The sequence below is a fragment of the Mesitornis unicolor genome, unplaced genomic scaffold (assembly GCF_000695765.1).
Source record: "Mesitornis unicolor isolate BGI_N332 unplaced genomic scaffold, ASM69576v1 scaffold7649, whole genome shotgun sequence".
NCBI lineage: Eukaryota > Metazoa > Chordata > Aves > Mesitornithiformes > Mesitornithidae > Mesitornis > Mesitornis unicolor.
The window spans coordinates 3,985-25,143 of record NW_010209164.1 but is presented as its reverse complement, the minus strand read 5'-3'; the positions used below and the strand labels follow the sequence as shown (position 1 = coordinate 25,143).

At 42.1% G+C, this 21,159-nt stretch overlaps 1 protein-coding gene across 1 annotated transcript in view; it reads right to left on the bottom strand.

The window, feature by feature from the left end:
- Positions 1-19,988, bottom strand: part of EGFLAM (EGF-like, fibronectin type III and laminin G domains) — a gene marked incomplete at its 5' end in the record, with an annotated part of 41,099 nt that extends 21,111 nt beyond the window's left edge. The window contains 7 exons of the mRNA XM_010192778.1: positions 3,018-3,207; positions 5,643-5,787; positions 6,865-6,965; positions 8,172-8,272; positions 10,686-11,022; positions 11,268-11,383; positions 19,822-19,988. Coding sequence (XP_010191080.1) covers positions 3,018-3,207; positions 5,643-5,787; positions 6,865-6,965; positions 8,172-8,272; positions 10,686-11,022; positions 11,268-11,383; positions 19,822-19,988 — 1,157 coding nt within the window. The remainder of the gene's footprint in view (positions 1-3,017; positions 3,208-5,642; positions 5,788-6,864; positions 6,966-8,171; positions 8,273-10,685; positions 11,023-11,267; positions 11,384-19,821) is intronic.
- Positions 19,989-21,159: the final 1,171 nt, after the last annotated feature.

Sequence of the window (21,159 nt, the reverse complement as noted above, 5' to 3'; positions counted from 1 at the left end):
TCTTCTTTATTTTAGTTTTTGATTAAGTAATTCTCCCCTCGTTGACAGTAACAAACTGATCTTATATATTAAGAAAGCCCAAACAAGACATTTGTGGTGCACCAGTAAGTCATTTGGAGGGGCAAAGCTTTATGACAAACTAAGAATTGCACATCTATTTTGAGGCACATTGAATTATCACCTCTGAGATGACAAAGGTGCCATGAGGCAGCCCTGACAATAAACACTGGAGAACAGTTTTGTTACAAGACAAGTCTTGCAGAACTACTGCAAGAAGGGAGTATACCCTGTTGTTTTGTTTAAATACAGCCCTCTGATTGTAAAGACAGTTTACAGACCAGGACTCTACAAATCTTCAGCAAGGTACTGGTTCTAGTACAGAGCCAGCTTTACAGTTTGATTTCCCATCCCATAGCCAGAAAGAAAAGCACAGAGGAGGATAATGGCTGATGTGCTGGTTCAACCTGAACACTTTGCTGTCCACAATGGAAAATAACCTTTTCTTACCAACTCAGGACAGAGGCAGTAGTACCTCTCGGGTCATCTGGTACAACTCCCTCCCACACCACACTTGTTTCATATTGCACATCTGCAAATCTTCTGCCAGGCCCAGTCTTCACTGGGAACCTTCACAGAGGGGGAAGGTCTGAGTACAGCAGCTATAACGCAGGGCTCCAGGCCTAACCCAAGGTGCATAAGCAAAATGTGCAAGCCCCCTGGAAGAGAACAAATTCTCCTACATGGAAGGAGACAATTACCCCTTCAAACAGCTGTCCCATGCCTAGCCATGGGAGCAGGGATGCTCACAGTGCTCATTGAGACATACTTTTCCCCTTCTGGGCTGCGTTGTAATGGCCACAGTGAACTGGAGCAGGACAGGTATCCAGTCTCTGTAATCCCTCACATACGCACCAATTGTCATCACAGTGACAGAAATTATTAGCACTAGCTCTGTTTTATAGATGAGGAAACAGCCAAGTGGGTAAACAAAGACCTAGATGTACCAAGTCTGAGACACAAACAGAAAAACAAGACAACATGCATCTTTACTGCATCTGCTGTGCTGGTAGTCAATGCTGGCAGTATGTTCAAATGGACCAAAGTTAAACAAGTAAGTCTCTGAGAAACAGAAAGAAGAAGGAAGATAACAATAACATGACAAGTCACAAGCTCACTGGTTTGAGGGACAGCTTGAACTGGAGCATTCTTGGTATTTAAGAACAGGTTGCTCTCACAATGTCACAGTGACTTATCACAGGCTTCGGGCCTGCACAGGTGACTACATCGCAAAGGCCAACCACAGGTCTGGTGGCTGCATCTGCTTGGCTGCAGTGGCAGACGCAGTAGAAGGGAAGCTGCAGCGTGAGTACAAGGTCCTGCTGTGTTTGCTCCAAACCACAAGTGCTGCCTTCTCCGTCAGCCCCTCAGCTCATGGTCCCCTGGGACTTCTGCTGCAGCCAGCAGAGATGGTGCAGAGGCAGGATGGACACCTCTCCTTCCCACTCTCAATTCTGCGATTCGTGTACCCAGCAGCCCTGATTTATACACTGTGCCAACAGAAGAGAAACAAACGACTGGCTAGCAAAACCATCCCTTCACCCTAGTAAAGTTCACGTGCAATTTATCTATTTTAAGCTTAACTTATAACACATATTGCTTGCAAGTCTCTCCTGGCACAGTTTCATATAAGCGTGTGCAGTTACTTAAGGACAGTAAGGCTCTGTCGCTCAGTTTCAAGTCACACATGGCAGAACTCAGCATTTATTTTCATTGATGTTGACTGTTAACGCAGCAGTAAGTGGAGCATTCATGGATAGGAATGAAGATAGCTGCAACCAAAAAGGCAATATAGATTAGGGCTCAGAGAACTTCAGCAGGGCTTTCATCTATCTAAATTCCACAGATTCTCACTCTACTGTGAAATTACTCTCTGCTTCCAAAGTCTTATTCTTTTCAGCACCTATTTCTTGGGCCACTTTGTTCTCCCCCTATACTGCACAGAAGTTTGCACATGGTATCTACAGAATGCAGAGCAATTGTTAGGAAGTTTCTCATTAATCACTTCCTTCTTGAGATGCCAAATGCACAGCTATTGAAGAGAAGAAAGATGACTTTGTGGCTGCCATGGCATGGAGAGTTCAGTGATGTGGGATCTATCTCCTGCATTTAGCATTTGCTTTCTGACTGGGGTTTAATCTTACTCTTAAATTGTTTAGACTGGGAGGTCATTAAACCAAGGATTTGTTGTGCTGTCTGTTTTACTTGCATAAAATAGAGATGAATAAATAAGGCAGGACTAGTTAATTAACATCCCTATTTCTCCATCATTTAATCTGTGAAGGGAGATAATATTATAATACCACTTCATAAAGCTGTTGGGAGAATTTATTCCATGGTGTTTTTAAAACATACTGTGACTCTGGAAATGAAAACAACAGATAGTCAATAGGAGAGCCTATCTGTCTCAGCAGTAATGAGGTTTAACTGGGAAAAGAGCTCTGTAATGGCCACAGCACTGCTGTGGATTGGAAAGATCCCTGCATTGCTTTGGACAAGTGCAATGATGCCTTTAGGTAAAACACATTTTGTAGTGTCCATAGTGTTTTAAATACAATCACAGCATACATACTATTGATTTCTGATGATATTGTGTCAGTCAGGAGCATGAAGAGGCATCCTGAGAGATGCTGGCAGAAATACTGGTGCAGAGGTAATTATATTGGCAACACTGAGTTTCCTGTTTGCCCATGAGAACTGGTTCTATTTATTGTGCTGGATAACTGTGCCCACAAGGCGTTTTGGTATACTAAACAGTGATGTTTACTTTCACAGTGTGAGAAACTCTCCTGCTACAGACCCAGCAAAAAGAATTTGCAAAGGCACAACAAAATACCACGCCAAAAATAGAGACCGTACGTTCCATCTCTCAAACCTGGACCATTGATTGATTTTTATCAACAGGGAAAAATTCACCCCTGGTTTATCAGTGATTAAAGACCACATAACATTACACTTACCGACATCAGCACCACTAAGAGCCTTCCCTAATGGCCAGGGTCTCATATCAATTATCTTCCCATTGATGCTGAGTGACTGAACGCAGCCCTGGAAGCCACGGTTGGTGCCTGTGGCTCTGACCAGCCAGTATACGCTGGGGGCACCACCAATGTAGAAGGGAGTCCGGAATGTAATTTTACTATATTGGCCCTGGAGGGAAAACAGCACAACAGAGCAGAACAGATAAAAAACAGGGTAACTAATAAAGCCACATTGGGTATAATTGAATTTTTCTCTACAAAGAATTGTGCTAAGGGATATGTAAGTTGCTCATTGGTAATTCCTTTCTATTAGTCATTCCTACAATCAGTTTACCATTTTAAATGTTACTTTTTGCACTCATATCCATCACAGTAACATGGATTACTAAAGCACAACAAAAACCTTAAAAATCACTATGTTATGAGGAGGGATTGTGATTTGTCTTTAGTTGCAGTTTCTTCCTTTACTTTTGTCAAAATTGTTTATCTTCTAAACTCTAAGCACTGGGGGACCAATGTGATACTGCCTTTGGACAGAACCCAGCAAGTGCTTAGCATTGAATACAATGAAATTAAAAAAAAAACAACAGTAAAAACAAAGACAAAACAAAAGCCAATAAAATTACAACTTCAGTAGGGTTCTGCTCACTTTGTTAACACTAATTTTTTTCCCCATCTTTTATTTTGCTGTTAACCTGCCTATAGAAATGTACATACACAAGTTTACTAGCACTGCTATAGCACACAGGAAGGAAAAAAAGAACCACAAAACCCAGAACTTCTTGGGCCAGTGAATTAAACTCTGTGCTACTGTGGGCAATGGAGTCATAATTTCTTCCATAAATTGTTCATATCGTATGTCTTTTGCCTCCTACTCAAAGGCTGTTTCAAAACCCCACTGACCTTTAGAAGAAAACACTCAAAATTCCCACATTTATTCACAGCCATTTTTACCAATTTGTCCTTCAAACAGCACTGTCCTTTAGCCTAAAAGCTGACTGCATTTTTCACCACTGCTCTGCCTCCATAGTGTTTATAACAGTAAATTATATCCCCATAGTCTATTTTTGCCAGGCTAAATAACCCAAGGTTACCAAGCCTACAGGTTTTCGCTGCACAGTGCACTGCAGAAACACGTTAAATGGATCTCAGTTTCAGCAGGGAAAAAAATTTCAAGTGGAGCCTGTGGCTAAAGAGAGTTCAGATGTCCAGAGGGTTTCATGGTAGATATATGCAAGGGCTGTCAGCATACAGCTCTCCAGTCTGCCTCCAAACACTTGCCACCACCTGTGGCCTTTGATGCTGCTGCCCACCTTGGTCTGTCAAGCTCCACCTCTCCTGTAGGCACTCTTTAGACTGTTCAAGTTGAAATGAACCAGGTCAGAAACCACTACCACTCTGCTGACACTAATCCACTAACTAGGAAGAGCTGAGGAGGACTCACCAGAGTAACAATATTATGATAGCAGCAAGTTCTGGTGAAGAGCAGCACTTGGAGTGGAGCAACTAACTTTTTCTTCTGCTGTAGCCACAGCCAGAAAAATGTGTGTCCACTGTGAAACTATTCTTGTAATAGACTCTATAAATGATAATCATCCTGCTAGCCCTTTGTTGCACCTTTCTTCTTTGACTTCATCTTTCTCAGCTATGGGTGGCTGCTGTCTCACTGAAGTGCTGTACAATGGCATTAGTCTCTACTGGACGTATGTCTCCTGATTCATGTTTCTCCTTTGCACAGCCTCATAGCATTGGTATTTCATAGCAACAAGTGACAGACACTGAAATCCTTTCCTCTGTCATTTCCAGCTGATGAGAACTCAATGCACAGCACTTTTTTTCCCTTCAATGGTTGCACATGAAAGTGTGAAGCAATAAGATGTCTGAAGCTGCTCTTTTTCAGGACTAAGGATGGCATGCTAATAGTGGCTACCAAAGGGAAGAGGAAAGACATCTGAAACAATATGCAACTGTCAGTGCCTTAGTTTCACTTCTGTTTTCTGGCCTGGCAACAGATATGAGCAAGTCAAGACATTTTTCTCTGTTATGTTTTATCTTGGCAGCCTCATATGAAATTGCTTGTGCTAACGTAAGTCAGGGCAGAATGTCTATCTCCATTACTGTGCTTAAATCTATGTCTGTGGTATACATGTAATTAAAATTCTCTATGCAAACCTTGTGTGGCTATATGCACAATATACATAAATATATACACACATGCATCTATTTTTCTGGCTGAGGAAGCAGAGCAGCTCTCTGAGACCTGAAAAAGCAAGCAATCAGGGACAGCAGCTGTAAAACCTCGCAAAACTTTAACAGCAGCCCATATCTGAGACTACAGAAGGGTAGCAGAAGGGTGGCAGAGGAAGCATGGAGGAAAACAGGGAAACTATGATGGGGTTCAGTGCTGGGATATTTATCTATGTGATTTCTAGACTGTGTATGTAGAAGAGTAACATATACAGTGATAGTGGTTCACTAAATGCCCCAACCCTGACAAATAAAAATGTACCTTTAAAATCTGATCAGACTTCTGCTGGCAAAAAAAAAAAGTCTTCCTAATCTTGAGAGAGTCCAAGGTCGAGCTGCAGGTGCAGGATTACCTACCTGAGATTTTCCGGTCACTGGAGCATTGTTGTCCATCCTGAGCCAGCCATTTATACCATCTCTAAACAATGTGATGCTGTGCCAGTTCCCCAGCTTGATTTTGTTTTCACTTGTTATGACTGCAACTCCAGTGCCACAGTTGAACCTGGGAGCATGAGACAGAGAGTGCAAAGTGACACTTTTGCATTAACCAAATAACTGAAAGTTGTTTTTAGACTCTTAATATTCCCTTCACTTCTGGGAACCTCTCTGTTTCACACTGCGTATTACCACACCACAGGAAAGTTAGACAGCAGGTCTACATATGACCCGTTCTAAGTTTCAAACTTCGTTATCTTTCTTTCTCCCATGGAGAAGATTTTGCATTCTCTGGTCATACCAATACATTGCAAAGCTTGCCAAGTGCTGAAACTGTTTCAAGATGCAGGGTATTACAATCTGAGTTCCTGCTATCACTGTAATTTCTCTTGGGATTTTTCCAGCTCTTTGGTGACAGGCAGTGCTACATTGGTAACTCCGCAATTCCAAATGAAGTTCAGTACTGATTGACAAGGAGACCTCCAGGAGCGTCTCTGTGGGGCCAAATGTGCACAAAACGTGCCATTTTCTTTGACTGCTTTCAGTGCAGAAACACAACTAAGGCACATCACCCACTTAGTTACTCCCCATTTTCAAAGGGCTCACCCTCCCAAGTAAGAAGATCCTTGAGATACTCTTTCACATGCTCCATATTTATTGGACTGCAAGAAACCCCCTCCATCTTCATTTAAAAAACCTGTAACTCTCATCTAAAGAAGTTATATAAGATGAAGTTTCCAGCCTCTTGCTGTCATTAAATCCTTAATTTTGTGATGTTATCTGCAGAACCTTTTGCTGTGAAACAAAAATATTGACTATGCACAGCTCAATATAGCATAAGCTTAGCAAATGCAGTAGCTCACAGGCATTTCTGATAGCATAGCAATGAGTTCCAGACTAATTTGCCTTGAAGAAAACTGATCATTTTGCCTTTACATCAGGGTCTGAGTAAAAAGAGTTCAACAGAGCACATGTCCACACATTAAAGAAGGATGAGAGAAAAAAAATATTGAAGAACTGTTGAATGAAGTAACACTGTGCACAGGGCAGGAGTCAGACACAGCAGATATTCATCACATACAGCAGTCCCAGGAGGCAACAATGAACCTTTCTCTCTACAGCAAATTTAGGGTGGAGGTTTTACCTGAACTGGATGCTACGTCGGATGATAGCCAGTGACATAAAATCACCACGGCCGTGTTCATTTTCTCCACAGTATAGCAGCAGACCATCTTCTGATTCAGCCTGCAATCATAGCATCAACATGAAAAATCAGTCATAGTAACAGATAAATGCAAGCAGCGCTGGAGGGCTTTTCTCAAGAAGAAGGACAGCATTTTTAGATTGTGTTTTTAACTTGGTTGATGAACTTTGAATCCTGCATTAGAAAATCCTAGACAACATTTAGAACATCTCTTCTATTTACAGTACAATACTGTCAGACCTAAAAACACGCCTGAAAGCATGAAAGACTGTCAGTTATGTCCCATATGAGACCGCTGAGCACAAAGTCTAGCAGGCTGTCCTAGCAAGCCTGTGAAGCGTAGACACATCAGACAAAGTGCATATGAATATACATACTCTGCTTCACATATCTAATGAGCCTGACCCTCCTCAAGCTGAACAACAGGATTTCTCCATATGTGCATAGCAGCTGACACAGTGGCTTTTCACAGGCATCCTGCATTTTAAGCTGACGAATTGCCAGAGGAGTGTTAGATCACCCCGTGAGGCAGCAGACTGCTGCTGCTCCAGTGACAGTCTTGTATCCAGGCTGTGAGGACAGCAAATCTGCCTTACTGGGAGCAGGGGTGCATCTGAGAGCTCAGCCACTCTTGTACCAGTTCTGCCCATAATACACCAACAGCACTGACACAAGTCATGGTGGGATGTACCCCATCACTTCAGACCTGTAGCTTAAGTAGTCTAGTATCTTGCATGCAGCCGGTGTCCCAAACTTCAGAGGTGGAAAATAATGTCTACTTAAATCCTGCACGGTAGGAGAGGAACTCTGGATATAGAGCAGTCTTTTGCTTGGTACAACAAGATCACAGTTTCTTATATGCAAAGATACTGCATGCCACTTCAAAACTGTCATTCACAAAAATTCCAGATGTACTTCAGCCTGTAGCTCATATGCATGGCTATAACCTTGACAACAGACACTGCTGCTAGTCTGCAATGCCAGCATTACTAGTCCCAAGGATTAAATCCTGTACTGCCTACCAATAATGGATGCAGACACTTTAGCTCAGTTTACCAACTCCATTTACGCTCATTGAAGGTGAAGCCAGATCTTTAGAGATGAAGGCTATGCACAGGTCTATCACAATTACATTATAAGCTATACTGAAGCTTAAGTTATTGTTCTGTTGTCCACAGCAAATAAAATATAAAATAAGCAAATAAAATTTAAAGCTCCTGTGTGACCTTCAAATTGCTTAAACTTACCCTGAATTCAAGGGTAATTTGAAATGTCTGGTAAGAGTTTTTCAGTGGTTCAAAGGTGATGTATGAGTAGCCAGAGAACTGAGGATACTGGATAATAATATCTGAAAAGCAAAGGCAGAAGCATGTTATTTACCAGTTTTCTCCCATATATAAAAATTGATATACACATTTAGCCCTAGATAACACCAGGTAAAAATGAAAAGCAGAGTTCCTCCAGAGACAGCTATTGGTCAGCAGCAGTCAACAATCAACTAACCTTTTGTCTTGTCCTTCCACCACCCTTCAAAACTAATTTCTTTATTCCCAAGAACCTCATGAACTTGGAAAGGAACAAGATATTGAGGACCAAACACTGTTCAACAGTTTAATCACTGGCTTTTGTGGATATTTCTCAAGATTTTCATCCTCGTTACAGGAGACAGAACCCATCAACTTTACCTCATTTTAAGAATTCATTACACACAGAGATAACAAAGTAATCTTCTGTTTTGCAGTATTATAAAAACACGTGCTGGAAATATGGCCACCCTCTACGCCACATTAGTCACTGCTGCTCCATGGCTGCTGTGCCCAGCATCTGCAGAATCCTTGGATGGCTCGCAGAGCACAGCAGTTTCCAGCACTTCCCTCGAGTCAGCTCAGGGCAGAAGCTACAGGGAGTGATGGAGAGAAGAGAGTCCCTGCAGGCATCTCTCCATATCCGGCTGCAACAGTGGCTCTACACACTGTTTCTGTCAGCTGGCATTATCAATCCTTATCCTTTGTGTCTTATGGTCCATCCCGGCTTCAAAACAGAAAATCAGAGCCATGTCTTACTGCTGCCTTTGAAGCTCATTTTCCTAAGCATTACTGATGACAGACAGTTACAGGCCTGAATTCCTATTTTTGCAGTGGATCTAAGTCTAATGAGGAAGGAAGGATGAAGGGTCCTACTCCTTTTTGCTATCTGAATACTTAGTGGGTTTTTCTTGCGTATTTGGATCTGGATACAGCTCTGTGAGCTTTTTTTGTTAGCAAGGCATACATTTTAGGCTGAGGTGAAGAAGATCGGTGGTATAAACTTGAACCCAACCGCAGCAGACAGCAACTAACTCATGCCCTGATCACAAGCAGAACTGACTGGGCCAGAGAACCATGCAGCTGTTGATTGCAAAGAAAAGTCTGTTTTCATTCAGATTAATTTACTATTTAACAGTACTGGCTGCTTTGGAGAAATTCAGTACAAGGGAATACTGGTACATGATGTTACTGCCTACCAAGGAATAGCACACTCCCTTGTGAAAAATGATGGGTTTGGACTGACATTAACAAACCCGCTCTACAAGTTGTATACAAACACATACATATGTATAGAGCTCCAGCACAGGGAGGAGAAGATCAAACACGCTCAGTGTCTATGTCCCCGATGCATGACACTGTGCATCACAAACGTCTAACATGAGCCTGCAGAAGAACTGCGTGTCCCCAATGTTATGCTGTGTGGCAGGACCTTGGCAGATCAGATCAGCATGAAGAAGGATGGATCAGCTCTTTCTCAGCTGGTGGGACAGTACCACTACAAGCAATGGGAGACTTCTTTGCAGGAGCTCTGGCATTCATCTGACCCCCTGGCCACCAACCCAGAAGAAAAATAATTCCAAGAGGGAAAAAGAAAGTGACTTGCTTATGGCCTGGTAAGTCAGCTGGACTGACTCACCAACTGATCAGCTCAATATCAGACCCAGCAAATTGGAGAGGTTAGGTCTGCAGAGGGAGAGGACAGAAAAGTGGCAAGGGAAGGAGAAGCAGGGCAGCCTCCTTTGGTTCAGTAAGTTCCTGCCTCAGCTGTGCTGCAGGGAGGCAAGAGGACATGTGGCAAGTCCTGGCTGGGACAACCACACCACACCTCCTCCCATTGGCCCAGGCTTCAGGGCATACTTTCTAAGCTCTTTTTGGAGGGGGGGCAGTTGTGCCTCCCTTGTCCCAGACTGCCTGACACAAGTGCTAGGGCTACCACTCCAGCACTTCTGTCCTGCAGACCATGGGGAAAGCCTCCTCTGGAGATGGTTTTACAAGAGAGGCTCTGTCACACATCCCTGCTGTAGAATTGGCATCGTCCAATGGACCATGCTGGAAATGCGAGCAGTTCAGGGCTTGGGGTCAAAGAGGGGCTGAATGTCCCTGCTGGAAGCTGTGGATGACATGGCTGGACCCTGTCAAGCCTGGTGCCCACCAACATACCCAGCTCCATCACCCTGCCACTCCTTGGTGGGGAAAGGAGTACGAACCTCCTGTGTGCAACTTCACAGAAGGTCTGCATTCAATTTCATTAAAGAATAACTTCTTCACACCTAGCTGAGGAAAGAGAAGCAAAGGAGCTGATGCCTGAACTGGGATGTGGAAGCTGCTGCTGTCCTTAGGGATTCATTAAGCCCAGCTGACTATTTCTAAAGCGCACTTTGGTTGGCTCGTCATGAAGCCGTTCCTTGCCCCAGACAAAGAGAAGCCAGCAGCAGTGTGCACGCGGAAACCCACCTTCTGCACACGTCTCTCCTCCTTTTCCCAAGTTGCAGTGGCAGCGCGAGCCACCCCGGTCGTAGTCGTTGACACAAAAGCTGTCTGCAGAGCAGATGGCCTCATCGCAGGAGAGATCAAAGAGGCGTGTTGCAGAAGACACGCCGCCCCTCCGCCCTGCCCGCGCTGTAGTCGCCCTTGCTGTGGTTGAGGGCCGTGTGGTGGTGGGAGTGGAAGTAGTAGGTTCAGAAGTGGTGGTAAGAACCCGTGACAGGAGCCTGGAACTAGACCCTGGTGTGACCTTAGTTTCGACCAGAAATTTTCTGTTGCCCCCTTTGATAGCAGGAAGTGGTCTGAGCTGTAAAGAAATAAACAAATACAATTTCTGTAAAACCTAAAATGCTATGTCGAAATGGAGTTAATACCTTCCAAGATACAGGTGTGAGGTAATAAATTCATCCTCACCAAAGAAAAAGAAACAAACACATTTTTATATCTGAACCTATAACATCCGATATTAAACTTCCTGACAAGATCAGACACAAGATCTGTATTGAGACTATAAAACAAATAGAAATGCCAAAGTGGAACCTTGAAATTTACCTCTTCTATGTAAATGTCATAGTCTGAGTCATCAATATCAAATCCATCATCGTCACCAGTCACTGTGTCTGTGATATAACGATGTCCATAGCTTCCACTTCCTAACTCCTCTGAGCCTAGAAAGACACAACTGGCATAATCAGTTCACATATCTTTTTGCTCTTTTCACACTCATATCCTACCATCCCCAGGTTCGCCAAAGTGAAATCTGAAGTGGTGTTAATGTTCATCCTAATGTTCATCATTGTACAAACAATGCAAGTGTCAGCCTGAAGATGAGAGACACTGTCCAAGTGACATACACACACAACTTAAACCAAAGTGAAGACCTTCATTTAGTCACCTATTGTGATTCCCAAACCAAGCAGGTGAAGCCACTTCTCCCACTGCAAACTGACTTTTATCCATCATTCTTCCAGGAGAATGGCTCTGAACATTTTCAGGGTGGACAACGTTTTAATAACTGTATTGTTTTTAGATAAAACTTTTCCATTTTATAAATACACAGTTCTGCATCTACCCTACTGGCCACCAGATAACTGGAACAGCAAAAGAGATGCATCTAGGTCGGGCTTTTCTGGCACGCTCTGCCTAGGATTTTATCTGCCTCCACTGGCTCCAATGCTCCTGAAATTAGCACCCTAAATGTATTTTTAGACTATTTTTTAAAACACAATTTAGCACCTTGAAAAAAAGAAGCATGCAGAAGCATCATGCTTTTTTCATGTGCCCAATTTGCTTCTGCCTCTCCCTGAAGAGCTGAACTGCACTGTGAAGGACTCCAGGCTGAGAATAGCCAGTTTAAACAGAAAGAGGGTACTTCCAGAAATACCTGTGCTTTTCTGCGCTTTACATAGCAAATTCTCCATAAACTATAGTTTACATTGTTTAGCTATTAAAATTTACCAGACATCAAGAAGAAAGAAAATACAGGCAATCGCATCACTATCATGACTTGCCATTTCAGTAAGGCTAAGAACAGACAAACATTCAATAATCATTAAAACAACAGACTGCATACATTTGCATTTTCCATCACGTATTTTGCAGTCACTTAAAAACAGCATAGGTAATCCTGGCTTTACAAAGGCTCTTTACAGGCTGACCATGTGTGCTTATTTATTTTAGCAGCCACAAGTTGCCCATATTTTCTCGTAAGTTAGCAGGTCCATCACACTGCAACAAGCAGAGACCCAAAGACTTGCTGGGTGGTGGCTGTCTGCGAAAAGGAGACCTGAAAAGCCAGAAAATGCCACTTGATGGTATTGAGAGCTTCGCTACCACCACTGAACAACCCCAAGGATTCAGTGAAAGCTAAGGAGGCTCAGCAGACTTTCAAGGGGAGCACTCTGGGCCTTCAGGCCATTAGAGCCAGTCTAACTGGGGTCAGCCATCTCTACCTTGGTGGAGAATAAAGGAAAAATATCTCACTGACCTGATTCAGGCAGGAGAGCACTTGTCTAAATGTTATTGTAGTCTGTCTTCTTTGTTGTGACTGCAACCCAGAAATCCTCGCAGACAGTTATGAAATCAAGCATATGTGTACCAGATACAGACACATGCCCTGGCTGGCTAATTGGCTGCCCACCATACACTTCGTGGGTGGCACTTATCAATGGGCTTTACATGCTGCATCAGCATACAGAAAAATCAGAGGCAAGTGAGTAGAGGTAATGAGGCATACACATTTGCAACCAAAACAAGATGCTAGGCCTGGAGTCAATGTGTATAAACCTTTCTACTCTAACATGTATACCTAATAACCTGTAAATAATAAAACTTAATTTTGTATTAAACAGAACTATTCTGCACAGAGTTCTACCAACTGAGCTAGGCAGAGAACTCATCATTTCATGACTAGCAATGAGATGAGGCCAAGTGGACAAACAACATCCAGATTATTTCTGCTGGCGACTATGAATGTGCAGCCAAATGATTACTACTGGAGAAAGAGACTGCGCATTTATAAACTGGTCCCAGTTTCCACTATGGAAAACAGTAGCTACTATCAAAATGTGGGCAAAACCTCTTACTCCTAGTACTCACTTGCATAGTCACCATCATAGGACAATTTTACTCCAGGTAGGAAGAATAGCATAGCATAGCATAGCATAGCACAGCACAGCACAGCACAGCACAGCACAGCAGAGCACAGCACAGCACAGCACATTTCTGTTGAAAGGGACCTATAACCACCATTTAGTCAAACTGCAAGGTTGACCTCTTCCATCCATCGCTGCATCAGAATCTTCTTTGGAAAGTGTGACTTTATAAGACATGCATTTCTACAAATGAATTTCACTGTGCAAAACCTCAAACATAAACATTATAAAATGTGACTTGCAGAAATCATACAAATGAAGCAGAGCCCACCACTAACTCAGCTCCCTGCAGATGCAGCAATCTTCAGTTCACTGGAATACTGTTGATTTAAGTCAGGCCTATATTATTATTTATTGCCTTTATACTGTGTATCTGAAACTATTTCAGAACTAATTCAGTTCTTCTAATACATGAAACTGTGATTTACCTAAGAGTAATAGAAGTCATAAAGCTAAGCTGGAAAAAGGAAAGAAAAATCACAGTCATGTGACAGGAAAAACAATCTAATCTGTATTCACACAAGCTGTGATACACAAACTTCATTTTCTAATTTAGAGGTCACAAGCTATAAAATAAAAATCCATTGTAATCCATATTCTGCCACATTTTTTCTCTTCCCAAGCAAACTTTCTATTGGCTTAATGGGACTCAGATTCAATAATGGCAGGAATGAAGGAACACAGAGAATGAAGTATCTTCATATTCACATGTAGGAAAATGTTACATCTCAAATTCACATTGAGATATGCACACTTGCTTACGTGTACAGATATTATACTAATGCGATGCCAGTTCTACAGAAGTGTAACTCTCCTGATTTGGGTGGAGTTATCCCTGAACTACATCAGTAACCACCACTATGCAGTGAGACCTGGTAACTTAAGATGAACAGGCAGTTCCCCAGACAACAGTTCCCCTTCTTTCATCTGGCAGACCAAAATGTTCCACACTTTACTAACAGAAGACCTTGGGAGATGAAACATACCCACTATTTTAAACCACACAGTGACTCACTTTATTGAACTGGTATCACATTTAGACCCCGGAGAGAGCAACAATTTTATGGCTAAAGTGGCTGCTAGGGAAGACTGATTTAAAGCCTTTCTTTAAAGACCTTCAGGACGTAAGTTTGGCATCACCAAGAAATGTATAACTTTGGAAGGTGTCCTAATATTGGCAAGTCTCTAATATGGCCCCAAATTTCTGCTTTTGCTCCCCCTGGCTCCATCTGAGTTTTCAGCACTCTGCCTGCTGATGTGTGAGCAGTTCTGTTAATGCAATGAACCTGGAAGTGATGATGACATGGAGATGCACTCTCTTCTAACTGTGCTGAATTTATACCAGTGAGTACACACACAAATGATGGGACTCACTGGCTTCTCAGTTGCCTTGGTGCCTTACATTTGGTGTTTGCTCACTGGATGTGACACAATACCCACGTGTGACTTGATGGAACCAAACTGCAAAATAGCAGAAAGCAGAGAAGCTAACACAACTTTTTGTAGATAAACCCCTACATGAGCCTATCTCTTAAGAGCACTGTATAGCCTCAGTAGAGAGCTCATCTCATAATGGGTGGCAAATCAGGGACAAATAAGCAAAGTGATACTCTGCAAATACCAAAACAATGACTATATAGATTCTAAGTGTGCTATATTTCATTAATTCAGTGTTCCAGCGTACAAGGAGATGAAGCCTGTTTAAGACCCTTTACCAGGTCCTATAATCCTGTTTTATAATTAATTGGAAAACTTGTGGGGGGTCATGAACTTTAAACAACTTCTTTTCAAATAATCAGGGATTAAGTTATATGAAAGAAATCTTTCTCAAAACAAACGGAAACTCGCACAAACTTTTGTTTTGCCGATTAGATGGCCACCAGCACACTGATCAGGAGACACAGGAGAATGTAGAAGGTAGATCACTGGGCAGTGCAACAAAGGCAGACTGAATGGAAGTGTTAACAAACTGCCTGCATGTAGAAGGTTTAAATTCAAAATACGTCAGGGACATTTTAATCTGAGTTTTATTCTTGTCAGTGACTCACAGTGAGGCACTGCATATTGCTTGGCCTGTCTCTTGCTTTTTGTCCCTGTCTGTACAAATAAGAACACTGCCTTTGTAAAGCCTTTGGAGATCTGTGGGAAACAGTTATGTGCAAAACCTTCTCCATTTGCTATCTCCAAGGCACATCACCGTCATTTACACCAAGGTTTGGGCCCAAGGGACTGCTCTTTTCCTGTGCCTGAGCCCCAGCAGACACAGCCAAGCACCATGCAGAATATTTCCGCACCAGTGCCAACATCTTCCTCTGTGTGAGCCTGGCAGTGAGAGCCAGGACCAGAGGAAGGGATGTACCCAGATTAAGCAGCCACTTCTGTCACATTTGCTGTGGAGACAAGCAGGAAGGTGTTTTTAACAGAAGATGCTTCCTCTGTTGGTCTGGCAAAGCCCAAGGCTGGTGACCTACCAGCCTCAGTGCAAACCCCATCTGTTTCCCCAGCAGATGAAGGGTATTTAAGCGATGCAGGTGATGACACTTTGTTTGTTTGATTCTTTGGGACAGTTTATTCTGTTGTTACTGAACTTGATATGTGAAGTCTTATTTTTTCCAAGTAAATTTTTCATGACACATTGAAAAATTTTATATAGAAAAAAACAACCACCATATAAATGAAATACCTGCAATCTGCATCCGTAATTAAGAAAGGCAACAATAATTGATTTATTGCATCATTTCCTGCAATGAAAATGAAACCAAATAAAAAAGAAACCAAATTTTTTTCCTGAAAAAATGAAACCAAATCACAAATAAATGAGAACCCTTGGGGAAACTTGCCCTCTCTTTCCTCTCTGAAAATGGAGCAATGTAACATAAACCAAGCATGCATTTTTTACTAGGTAAAGGGGTAAATGCTTATAATCAAGGCCACATGTTTTACTTGCACAGACCTTGGGAGGTCTGTCACATTGGGTGACAGTCAGCAAACCTTCAGAGGAACATTTGAGCAAAAAAAGACAACTGTTTCTATGCTGACCTGAAACAATGCAGTCAAGAGCACTGAAAAGCACTCCACCTTTTAGAACCAAAATGAGAGGGTTACATGTAAGACTCAGGATAAACCCCATCAGAAGATATCCCCAAATAGTGTAGACTCAGTGTCTGCAGGACTCATATCTGTCTCAGTCCTGCCTAGGAGAGCTGTGAAAGACTCTTTACTCTTCAGTTAAAATAAGCATCAGAAAGGCATTAATTACTCCAAAACAAGCATAAAAATCCAGCATATACAAGCATAAAGCCACAAATTTTAAAAAATCCAAACACACTAGGGACGTTAGTGTCAGCACTACGTGGACTAAGTGTAATGCAAAGAAGCCTGACATTGTACAGACTTCTGCCAGCTTCCTAAGATATTTCAGCTATTTCTGAGGAATATACAGGCGCCCAGAAAATAACACCAAGGCTCTGTGGCACGTTTCACTGTTTACATGGGAGGAGGTACTATTTTAGTAATGAAGGCAGAAATTCCTACAATGCGCATCTCAAAAAGTAAAGGTGCATCATTTTCAGACATGCCAACTGCCTGGTACCCTTCCAGCGACCACAGGTGACCAAGAGTTATCTGCTGGCACTCTGAGAGGCATCTGGTGCCATCTGGGATGTATTACGGTACCTGGGACATCCTCAGAGGACTGAGGTGTAGAGAGAGCCACAGGAGGCACATGTCCTCCTGCAGTGACAGCTGAAAGCTGCATGACCTAGGAGACCCCACACCCACTGAATACCTGAGACACCGAAGTGAGTGATTAACTGGGACAAAGAAGGTAATCATTGGCTTTCTGGCTACTGGAAGGGGGAAGGTGCCTGCAGATACAAAATGTGAACTAGGGGTAAGTTTTACTTGGTTGCCCTTAAGCTTAGCATGCATTTTTTGTTACATTAAACTTGTCAACAGTTTATATCACTCTTTAGGGTTTTTTACTGTTTTGTGGAAAAATAAATGTTCAGGCTATGCATGGCTTTAATCAAGATTATTTTTTTTTCACAACAAAAGTTTAGCTTTTCTACTAATGCACAATGTACTTGTGTATCTGGTTAACATCAAACTAGTTTCTTACACAGACATCACCACTGAAGTCAAGTGAGAGCCGCTATACTCAGTTACACTCCTGCTTCCAGACAGCCACAGAACTTACTTCTAAAGGCATGCATCCTTTGCTGCCTTTGAACACCATTCCTTGCTCTCCAAAAAGCTGGTTGTTATGAAGACAGCTATTCACAAGATAATACAGGCTTCCATGGATAGTGGCTATATGCAGTATTTAAGCCCATTTGCAAAATCCACCCTGGAAGCTAAGAGCAGACTAGCAAAGGAACCATGTTTTCATTTGCCAAATGACCCACAGTTTGCCGAAGCAGCCTGAAGTACAAGAGACCTGGTGGGGGCTGGAGCACACCATGGACATGACACAGTCTCAGGCTGCAGCTCTGCAATCATGAGGGTCTGCCCCAAGCACTGCCAGCCTCTTGGTGCAGGGAGACCACCATCTCAGTCACAGTGGCACCCATGTACTCACCATGGACTGGCACAAAGGTTTTGCCTATTCAGAAAGCAGTGCAACATGCGTAGCACATTCACTTTTCAGATCTGATCCAGACACCGAGTCAAGCTCACACCCCTTGTGAACCTCTTCAGAAATCAGGGTTTATGTACACCAGGTGTGAATTTGAGTCCAAGCTTTACCGACAAAAACACATGTTTCAGAGCCATCTCGACAGATCTCTGGAGAACAGGAGGTTTCCACAGGCAAAGTGCCTTTCCTAGAATACCACAGGAATAAGTGCAGCATGAAGACTACTCCACCCTTATTAACAGAGCTAAATACTTTATCTTTTCTGACCAAAGAATGCAGCCACTTACATCCAGAGGCAAATAGGATACTGAGGAGCATACAAACATGCCTGAGGCAGCAGGAACTGACCCTTGAGGATCCAGATGCCAGGAACCCCAGAGCACACTACATCATCGTGGTTTTCACAAACATTTGCTTCAGAAGTTAAAATTACAAGTTTAGCAGCCATAACAGACTTCCTGAAAAGTGTTCAAGGGATCAAATTTACAACAGAGAGGTAAAAAAAATGGAAGCTTCCATGAAAACAAGGGATTCCAATATAGTAAAGCAATTTAGAGATAAATCCTTAGCAGGTTAAATTGGTGGATCACTAAGGATGTGGTCCACATTTCTGCAGAATACAAATTCTTCTTGCAGAGCTTACAGTCCTACCTGAATATCAGCCGCTCATTTTCTACCAGTTAATTAAAGATGATTTGCAATTGAGCGTGCAGGTGAGATAAGCAAAAAAATGTCCATTTTCTTACTCTTTTTTACGGTTCATTAATCTGCTAAAATTACATTCAGGCATTTTCTTGAGTGATATTCTGTCTCCTATAAATGCCCTCAAAACTGGAAATTAGAAGTACTGAAACCTTAAAAACACAATAAAAAGTTTGGCATATTAAGAACATAGCTCTGTTAGTCCCTGTACCCTGCCAGCCTTGGCTCTGCTTCCTGAATCAACTCTCTGTGTGACATGGGGTTTTTTGCTGTGCAAGACATGTGATTCGTACAATTCCTAACATGCTCTGTGTCAGCTCAATTGGGATTCAATTGGGAAGATATGACTTGGGGGGTGATGAGGAGCAACAGCACCTCAAAGTCAGCCCATAGAGACACTAGCACTGACAGAGGATCATATCCTGAGGAAAGCCATCAGGAGACGTGTGCAGGACCTACCCTGTATAGCAGTGTGCGCAGCCTATAACGCTACACAAATGTGAATATAATTGTTAATAAGCTGTAATTACTCAAGTACATTTTAATGCATTTTCACCTACTATTTTTGTTATGCAGCTTCTGATCAAAAATGGATGCTTACTTGTTTATGTCATTATTTTCATGATTGCACTTAATAGTTTAAGAGACTTACTCCTCAGAAAACCGTATAGATGTGCTTTGGTCTTTCCAAATTGTTTAAATTATAAATGTTATATATAAAGTTCAGTTAAAAAAACAAAACAAAACACCAGAATAAAAAGACGGAATAGATTTGTCTTGTTCATTTCTTCACGTGATATTCACTTATCAGTTCTGCATAAAGCCAACACAAAAGTCAGTAACTAGCGATCCAAACGTATCTAGCAATGACCTCCAAAGCAGAGAAACACCATGAAACACCAGAAAACTCTGTCTGGAGTTCTTAAAATCTTTGCTTGTGGCTTGACTTTCACAGGATGCTGCAAGCTCCAAGGACAGGACAGAGAGGTGTCAGCCTGGGGGAGCCTGTGCTTGGAGAGCATTTCTTTCCACGAGCAGCCCTCCAGATACACTTTATTTACAAATATACTTTATTTTTATATAGCTTTAATTACAAAAAGGTGGTTCTACTCACTGAACGTTCGGATGATGTCGCTCGGTGCACTGGCGGGGCTGGATCCATAGGAGTTTGCTGCTCGGACGGCAAACTGATATTTGGTATTTGGGAGAAGTCCCTTGAGGACCATGGATTCCATCTGAATCTGCTCTCTTATTACCGTCCAGTTGCTGTCAAGGTCTGGCCTTCAGGATCAAAAAAGCCAAGATCATAAATAATTAAATCTGGCTGTATAAATAAATTGCCTTTAACTTTCCTGGAAAATACACAAAATAGATGAGATATAAGCCTGCTAAATCACCACTGAAATCCTTCACTCTTAAGGGACCAGCCTGTGCAACCACTACTAAGCTGCAAAGCCTATGATATCAAAACTATAAAGTGATACAAAACCAATATTCAGATTTTAATTATAAAGCCAAAGAGGATTTTCAAAGGACAGTTTGACAAATCAAGTTCTGTTTATGTACTTTCATGGATTTCAGGTTCACAGTTTTCAAGGGGAAATATATCGCTTGCAGTTCCCAGTCTCCTATCTGGCTGTATTAAGCAATACTCTGCAACAGAGGGAAAGATCCTGGTTTATTTCTAAGAGTTTGTGCTCTAATGCCACTAAGTCCCTTCAAACATATACAAACATTAGCAGGATGAGAATCTAACATTTGATCTCCCAGGCAAGCAGGTTAATCCTAAATCTTCTCTTCACAAAACAAAACAAAAACCAAACCAGAATAATAATGCAGAGAACCTGGCCTACGTATTTAGATTTTGCAACAAAACACCCACATCTGCCTTTGGACAATGCCTGGTTAACTCCTGATCCATATTGGAATTCAACTGCTGGTAAACGCTTGCCCTAAGCGCTGTTATAATCCATCTGAAAACAGTACAACCATTCACATGGCAGTTTGGTCTCCAGAGTTTAGGTTCGTATGCAGAGGGACATCAGAAAGGTGAGGGCTACTTCAAATATTTTGAGAGAGTATTCTGACTCTTTCACACAATTTCTACTCTCTCTAAAAGTGGTCTCTTCTTATCAAAAATAGAATGGAATGAGAAGGTAAACAAATATAGACAAAATAAAAACATACACATGAAGTCTTGGACACCCAAAAGTTTCAAATTGAAGTCTATGAAAGTAAAATAAGGACAGAAATTACTTTCAGAAATTATTCCAGTGTCCTTTTCTAAGATGTGCTTGTGATATTTATTACAGGAAATAACCTCCAAGTGCTCCCTGAATGTACCAGTGTTTACATAGGACTAGCTGCAAATGTCTCCAACAGCTTTCCAATGAAAATTATAGCACAAGACAGGCATTTTGTATTTGTTTATTTGCAGCTGGAAGGAAATGCC